This window comes from Bipolaris oryzae (assembly GCF_000523455.1).
Source record: "Bipolaris oryzae ATCC 44560 unplaced genomic scaffold scaffold_171, whole genome shotgun sequence".
Taxonomy (NCBI): Eukaryota; Fungi; Ascomycota; class Dothideomycetes; order Pleosporales; family Pleosporaceae; genus Bipolaris; species Bipolaris oryzae.
The window spans coordinates 47693-55555 of NW_006911447.1; the positions used below are offsets into that span (position 1 = coordinate 47693).

The 7863-nt window shown below is 49.0% G+C and overlaps 5 protein-coding genes across 5 annotated transcripts; 4 read left to right on the forward strand and 1 right to left on the reverse strand.

Annotated features, from left to right (window-relative positions):
- Positions 1-62: 62 nt before the first annotated feature.
- Positions 63-1475, forward strand: COCMIDRAFT_105438 (uncharacterized protein; the record flags this gene model as incomplete). The annotated part of the gene is made up of 1 exon (XM_007693579.1): positions 63-1475. One exon carries the CDS (start codon positions 63-65, stop codon positions 1473-1475), a length of 1413 nt encoding a protein of 470 aa, XP_007691769.1.
- A 607-nt stretch (positions 1476-2082) lies between these two features.
- Positions 2083-3021, forward strand: COCMIDRAFT_29550 (uncharacterized protein; the record flags this gene model as incomplete). The annotated part of the gene is made up of 1 exon (XM_007693563.1): positions 2083-3021. The coding sequence occupies one exon, from the start codon at positions 2083-2085 to the stop codon at positions 3019-3021; it is 939 nt and encodes a 312-aa protein (XP_007691753.1).
- Positions 3022-3420: 399 nt separating this feature from the next.
- COCMIDRAFT_40144 (uncharacterized protein) lies at positions 3421-4189 on the forward strand (the record flags this gene model as incomplete). The annotated part of the gene is made up of 2 exons (XM_007693571.1): positions 3421-3479; positions 3529-4189. 2 exons carry the CDS (start codon positions 3421-3423, stop codon positions 4187-4189), a joined length of 720 nt encoding a protein of 239 aa, XP_007691761.1.
- A 1048-nt stretch (positions 4190-5237) lies between these two features.
- On the forward strand, positions 5238-6193 carry COCMIDRAFT_29552 (uncharacterized protein; the record flags this gene model as incomplete). Its single annotated transcript, XM_007693564.1, has 2 exons — positions 5238-5710; positions 5785-6193. 2 exons carry the CDS (start codon positions 5238-5240, stop codon positions 6191-6193), a joined length of 882 nt encoding a protein of 293 aa, XP_007691754.1.
- Positions 6194-6326: 133 nt separating this feature from the next.
- COCMIDRAFT_29553 (uncharacterized protein) lies at positions 6327-7052 on the reverse strand (the record flags this gene model as incomplete). The annotated part of the gene is made up of 1 exon (XM_007693565.1): positions 6327-7052. One exon carries the CDS (start codon positions 7050-7052, stop codon positions 6327-6329), a length of 726 nt encoding a protein of 241 aa, XP_007691755.1.
- Between the last annotated feature and the right edge of the window lie 811 nt (positions 7053-7863).

The following is a 7863-nucleotide window of genomic DNA, read 5'->3' on the forward strand; positions in this document are numbered from 1 at the left end:
TTCATCTACAACTTGTCAACAAGACAGTGCATTCACATACAGCCACGATGAATATCTTCACCATGAATCGGCACATCACCCCAAGTCCCTCATCTACCGCTGTATCACTGACAGACTCTCGAGATGGCTCGACACGCCGTCGTAATACCCTGGACACCTCTGCACAGGCTGCTGAGATAGACTATCTGAAGAGGCAGCTGCAATCTTTAGCACGGGCTAAAGCTAAGGCCAGCAAGAAGTCTGATGATTTGTTCCGTGAAATTTCTTCCTGGTCGGAAAAGTTTGAGAAGGAAAAGGCTAGAAGGACGCAAAGCGAGGAAAAGTTGTCGAAAGAACGCCGTGTAGTCATTGGGCTCAAAAAGGAAATGAATGAGCTGAAAGACAAGACTAACAAGGAGGTGAGGGAGGCTAAGTCTCGTCTTGAGAATGAGAGGAAGAAGTGGATGGGACAGGGGATATTTACTAATACGAAGCCTAAGGGTGTCGTCCAAACCAGCGCCTCCAACCTACAAGGCCGCATCAAGTATTTGGAAGAAGAAAATGCTCGGCTGGAATCGCTAACCAAATCCCACGATTACGATGAGCTTTACGGGGAGGCCCAGCAACAAATTGATGATGCTATGGCCCTCCTGCGAACTACAGAAGCTGAGCTCGAGGAGCTGCGCTATCTTGAGACCGCTGATGAAGAGCTTACGGAGCAGCACTACCTTGATACATTAAAGATCGAGGAACTCTCCGATGAGCTACGTTGTTGCAAAGCCACAGTCGAGAAACTCGAAGACGAAATCGCTGCTGCTGATGAGCAGCGGAGCGTGGAATCGCCCACATCTTCCAACTCTAATATCCCCGATATCTCACCCGGTGCGTTCTCCACGCCCACCGCACCTTTGGTTGACACTGCAGAAACTGATTACCTTAGACAGTCTCTCGGCGATCTAGAAATTGAAAACCAAAAGATCATCTGTGCATTCGCCAAGCTCTCCCACGAGCACTGCGATACAATGGTCGAACTAGACAAGCTTTCGGAACAGATATTCACGCTGCACGAAGCAAACCTCGACCTGGAGGCTCGAAATGACGCGCTAGAATCCCAACTTGACACCGCTGTTCAGATCCTCCGCGCTACAATCGAAGAGACCGGGCAGGACCCTCCAGCCCACAACCGCACTTACACTACCTTGTCAGACTCAGACTTCGTCGAGGACCTCCCTACACCGGAGCCCAATTCCCGCACACCCGTCACTATTCGCTTATTCGAAAAACGTGACTGGCCCCTGCTGTACCATGTCCAACGTACACTCTTCCGTACTTCGCCCTTGCAGATCGACGGCCCTTCGGTTCTCGTGCGCGAGTTCGTGAAGCTGATGCAAGGTGAAGATGCTGAGTTTCAGGAGATGAAGGGGCGAGTGGAGAAGTTGGAGCGGGCATTTGAGGTGGGTGTTCAGGAGATGAAGGCGTTGAAGCAGGGTAAGTAAGGGGTTTTGATGGGGGATTCTAAAAAGGATAGAGTTGGATTCATGTGATTAGATGGTTTTTCTGTTATTTTTCCTATTATAGACGGAGTCATTAGGTTGGGTTTGGAATTAGATTTCATTATTAAAGTGCCTGTTGGTGTCGCTGTTTTGGTGGGTCTTGTATATGGTGAAAGTGATGCGCACGTGATGTCCGAACAATTTGGATCGGTCCAGCCTTTTTTAAGTCTTGCTCAACGATTCAAGATGGGCGGTAGCGTCTCCTTTTGAGTTTGAGTACCTGCAGTCATGATTACGTTGCCTTATACGATGCTTTCTGGTACTAGTCGAGGTTACGTATGTCATTGGTAAAGCGAGGCCCGTGCACAGCCGTACATTCCCGGTTGTGGTAGCGGGCAAGGGCAATGTGAGGTATTTTTACCTGAGGCAGCAGCATTTTCTAGGTTTAATGCTGTACGCTAAGGCATGTGCGTGGCTGATTCCAGCCACACTCGTCGTATTCATCGCTTTACGTAGAAGTGGTAATAAACATATACGACCATTCACACTACATGCTCCACAACCTCTTCCCTATAACTCACAACGACCACATCTAACATCATCCGAAAACATGGCGTCAGAAACCGACGAAGCCTCCAAAATCGATTCTGGCAAATTCTACAACGAATACAAAGGCCACCCCATTGCCGACTTGACCATATTCCGCAACATAACACTCACCGAGCACCCGGACAAACCCATCATCTACCTCGCCGGCGACTCCTCCCTCGATAATAAATTCTGGCTGAAAGAACGCATTTCCTCCTCCTCCCAAATCCCTGCCATCTACCACTACACCCTCGCTACCCCCATCACCCTCATCCCAGACGTAGCATACTGGCTCAACTCCGCTCTCTCGACCCGCGCAACATGCATCAACACCGCCGTCGAAGAATCCCTCTTACGCTCCCGCGACACCGATCTCCTCCCACACGACGCCTTCATCCGCTCCTCGATCCGCGCTAACGACATCCTCGTCGTAAGCGTCGGCTCCAACGACATCGCTCTCAACCCGTCGGTGGAAACCAGCGCGCACATGTTCCAGCTTGCGTGGCTTACGCCGCGGAAATCCATCGAGGACGGGTCGGCGTGGGGTTTGCCGTATTTCCGGAACCTCTTTGGGACGAAGATTCAGGAGTATATTGCCCGCCTTACCGAAGTCACGAAACCGAGGACTGTGGTTGTTTGTATGATTTATTTTCCGCTCGAGAGTGGAAAGGGGCAGAGTGGGTGGGCGGATGGGAAGCTCAGGGTGCTGGGGTATGAGAGGGATCCCGGGCAGTTGCAGGCGGCGATTAGGGAGTTGTATAAGAGTGCGACTGAGGAGATCAAGGTGGAGGGGGTGCAGGTGGTGCCGTGTGCGTTGTTTGAGGTGTTGGATGGGAAGGGGGCGGGGGATTATGTGGAGAGGGTTGAGCCGAGTGGGGAGGGGGGCAGGAAGATGGCGGGGGAGTTTGTGAGGGTTTTGGAAGGGGTGTTGGGGGAAGGGGTAGGAATGGAGAATGAGTAATGTACGTGATAGGTTGAGGGTGAGATTGTATGGGAAAGGAGGCTGGGTAGGATGTGTGTGATGTGCAAGTAAGTCGGGTCTTCTCTTCCACCGCAGAGTAAAGGATTCCTACTAAAATGGAAGATACCAGGTGTCTTGAAGTATTAACAAACATGCACTCATGTGGCACAGTTTTACCTGGGACACCACTGTCCAATTACTTAGCGCTGTTGTGTAACCCCCTCTGCAGGATTGCAAGCGCTTACGATCAGCCTTGCAGGAATACATAAACAAAGCTACTATTATCGATGGGTAACATGATAAATATAATTCTGATTCATATATCAAGTTCCGAAAGCCAAACCTTGAACAGTTTCCTGGTCCCTTCGCTGCCACCGCTATACAGATACAACATACGCCATGCCAAAACTGGAGCGTAAAGTTACACTGGACAAGGCTGAAAAGCCCAAGTTCTCGCTGTACGCTCTTCCCATCACCTTTATTATAGTCTTCTGCTCATATTCATAGCTTCCTCACCTCTCCCATCGTGACCGTCACTGTTGCCAACTCGAGAACGTTCTACCTCCATTTCGACCTCCTAATTGCTGAGTCGAAGAGATTCTCCAACAGTCTGACGGGAGAATACAAAGAAGCAGAGCAGAAAGCGATTGAATTGGAGGACGAAGATCCGGAGCTTTTTGGATTCTTTGTCGAATACCTTTACCGCAATCAATCGATTCTTTCCCGCGACGTTGAGCATTACTCCGATTACGTGACGCTGGCGCGCCTATATGCTTTGGGAGACCGCCTTATGGCACGAGATTTCAAGGCGTACACTTTGTGGAGATTTGTTCAGCCACTAGATACCCGCACGATCATCTCAGATGAAAGCATTTGTGAGCTGCTCCGGATTGCGTGTGAGGAAATTATAGAGAGGGTCGGTGAGGATCCTCTAAGATGTCACATATTCTGGTATGCAGGGACCCAAATCGCAAAGCTTCAGAAGTCTGGCATGTTTCGTCAGCTGTTATGCGACACTCCAGATCTCGGCAGGCATATGTGCTTATGGGTGAGCCAAAATCAACCAAAAAAACCAGAGATGCCGAATGGAATCAGATACCAGAGATTTTCACCAGAGAGCGAGTACCCCCTACAACGCTACTCTGGGACTGCACCAAAGGATGAATAGTTTAAAGCGAAAGCGGGCTGCAATTGACTTGCAGGAGGGGGAGCACCCCCAGGATAGTTTGTCTCACTACCAGAGTTGGAGCCAGGAATACATTGTTCAATTTGAATTATTCCATTTCTATGAAAGCAAGGCATAGCTATAAACACTCGGGTAACTATGCCTGCAGTTCGTGTGAGTAGTTGAATGTCGTGCACTTCTGTGATACTCTACAAAATGTCTAACGCAGCCGCACAGCAGTGATCGGCCAACGCCGTGTAACCAACCAACGCAGTGTTAGTATCGGTATGTAATCCTCCACTGCCACGTCTATCAGCCATCCACGGAACGACCATCATAGGGGATTGCTAACCTCTCCATTAGCATTTATTTTTCGCATTTTGGAACTATGGGACAAATGCCCAAATGCTCGAGTCTATAGTTTCACATTTGGGCATTACCGCGCGCTTAGAAGCCAGGAATCCGAGAATGTCGTCGTGCAGAAGGATGATTGCCAAGTAGCTTGGTGTGGAGACGTCAACATATGATGGCTGAATCATATCAGGTGTATTAAAAAAGAATGCAAGCACGCTGTGCCGCATCTGTTTCTAGAGAAGTCGGGTGTTCTTTTCCGCTTTTGCCGCGCGTCGTCCATTGTTACATTAGGCGCCCGCTCCTGCCACCCTTTCTGGCACAACTGCAGTGTGTAGCCATCGATGCAGCCAGCTAGGCGCTGACACAAGTCTTCCATTTATATGCATATAGAAGTTGCTCTGCTCTAACAAAACGCAGTGGTGCATCTCGCACCGCTGTGTGGTATCGTCACCGCGAACGACTCTGAAACAGACAAAGCTAAAGGCCGGCAGTAGCCTGCCCCGCCAGACGAGCAAGACGTCTTCACGCCTCATTACAGAAAGTTACTCTTAATTTTCCTTCTACATATCAAGTTCATACCTTCAGCCTCACTCACTGGCATCTCGAAGACTCGACTTCCTACCGCGGAAGCATTCAATGACATCAAGGGCATACGCCTCAGTCAATCCACGTCTATCTTAAAGCAAGAGTGATCATAATGCGACTAGTCAGATTGGAAGGCGGTCCGTCCCAATGGAACGATGTCAAAGATGCAGCCGACATCCTATGGCGCTCAACTCTCAACGCAGACATCAACGCCATAACCGCCGCATTGCGCGGCCACTACCAAAACCCGCAACTCACTATCTCAGAACTCTACACCGGCTTCAACGCTAGCCGAAGAGCCGTCGTAGTCTACAACACTGACAAAATCACCATCGCATTTCTCGGCTCGGAGCTTAAAGAAATCTACATGAACACATGGACCGATGGCAAGGGATGGTTAGGAATTCCGTATCCCGTGTTCGAAAATGGTAATCGTATACATAGCTTCTATCGCGACATGTGGCATGCGATGCGACAGGCAACGTTCGATGCGCTTGATCGTGCAGTGGGAGATATGGCTGCGCGCGGCGCAACGCCCAAGCAGATTGTTGTCGCGGGGTTTTCGATGGGGGGCGGGATTAGCATGTAAGCACTACTATGTCCCCTCAAGCGATCAAATAAAAAAAACACTGGGGAGCTACTAATGATTTGAAAAATAGCATGGCGTTTACAGATATCCTTGAGAGGATCCGGCACACGTGGGGTGACCAGTCTGGCTCGCCGCAGTCGTGGGCTCGGGACGAAGTGCTCAGGGAGTTGGTGCAGCACATCACCTTTGCGGCTGTTGCGGCGGGGGATCAGGGATACTATACCCTTTTGAATGACTTGTACGACAGATACCAGATTCGTGCGTGGGATTTCATGAATCACTGCGATTGGACGGTCAATTTCCATCATGGGGCATTTCGGTCTTGGAGGGGGTATCGCTATGTTTTGCCTGATGCGATGGTGAGGCAGTTTGGCGGTGATTTTGGTGGGAATGGACATGGGATTTTGGGGTATCTCAAGGTGGCAGAGTGGATGGCTGGGGGCAGGGATGGTCAGGTGCATTCGGAGTATAGTTATTAATGACATGCTTGTATTGCGGGAGGGCTGTGAAACATGTAGAGATACTAGCAATGAAGATTTTACTTCGCGCAAGCTACATTTTGTGGTTCAGAAAGTGCTCAAAGTTAAGTGGAAGATCTAGTTCTTTACGGAGTTAGAGGCAGAGGTGTTGTTCGTAGAGCCCAGTAGCTTCCTCACGAATTCGTTCATAGCCATAATTGCGCGCATTCAAGTCAGGAGAAATCATAATCCGATAACTCTCGACATCAGCCAGATTGGCCCAATTGTCGCTGTGGCTTGTGCCCGAGATCGCCAGACGGATTCCAATACGTGCTTTTGAATCAATCAGTCTCTTTGCTGGCCGATCAGGCACTACAATTGGTGTTCCGTGTGGTTTTGTTGCCTCAGCGGCATAGGATGGCTTCTTCGACTCTTCTAACTCTACATTCAGTCTGTCAAAGTACATAAACTTATCACAGGCTGCAACAAAAGCATTGCTAGTCTTGCGTTCTCCAAAGCCATATACCATGACGCCCTGCTCATGAATCCGGGATGCGAGGCGAGTGAAGTCACTACCGCTTGATACGAGGCAGAAGCTTGAAAAGCGGCCAGTATAAAGTAGGTCCATGGCATCTATGATCATAGCGCCATCGGTTGCGTTCTTTCCTCTCGTATATGCGAATTGTTGGATTGGAGTGATTGAGTGATTCAGAAGACATGATTTCCAGCCTTTAAGTGACGGGCTAGTCCAATCCTCATAGATCCGCCTGACGCTCGCTGTCCCATAGTTGGCGATTTCGGCCATGAGGCCGGCGATGATCTTTGATGAGACATTATCGCCGTCGATCAACACGGCTAGACTCGAGTCGAGAATAGTCATTTGTTAAATTCTTCTTCAAGGAAGTATGTAGACAAAATTTATTTGATATGACACCAGGTACAGAAGTGTTTCTATCAAGTCCATTCAGCTGAGTCGAAATAGATTGAGCAACTCTTACCCCGCACCAGAACGTCACAGGGCTGGCATAAGGCTCACACAGACGCTGTCAGCTGTGATTATATCGCCAAGGATGATATATTACCAGCTTATCATCCGTACTTATGGGGGCCCCAATGGAGGGCACTCGCCGCTTAACCAATGTCAGAGCCTAGCCTTCTCTGATTCCCTTCCGGACCTCTTTGGGGTCTATTAGCCCAAAAAGGACTTCCTTAGCCATGTGTAACTTAGCCTTATAGATACACGCCTATCGAACACTACTTTAGCTAAGTGGCTGGTCGTCTATAATAAATGCAGACTATTCAACTCCCTTTGCTATCGCAGCCCTTACCTTGTGTTTATATCACACAACTCCAACGCCTGACATGTAAAGAATACTGCTATAGATCTCGTGATTCTAAACTTGAAGACATAAAGTGGATTTCTGTGAAGCTCTTTCATATTGTTGTTATAAGGTAGATCTTAACAAAGGACGCTATCGCGTCGTAAACATGATCCGAAAAGAATGATTACATCTAGCCACTTGCAAGATAAATCTAACAAGCTTATCTTGGCCACGAAGTAACTACCATTGGAATCTATGCACATCAATGACGATTACTACCACAAAGACACGATTAAGTGGCTAGGGGTACACCTCGACAACAAGCTATCCTTTCGAAGACACGTAGCTATCCGAGCCAGCCAAGCAAAA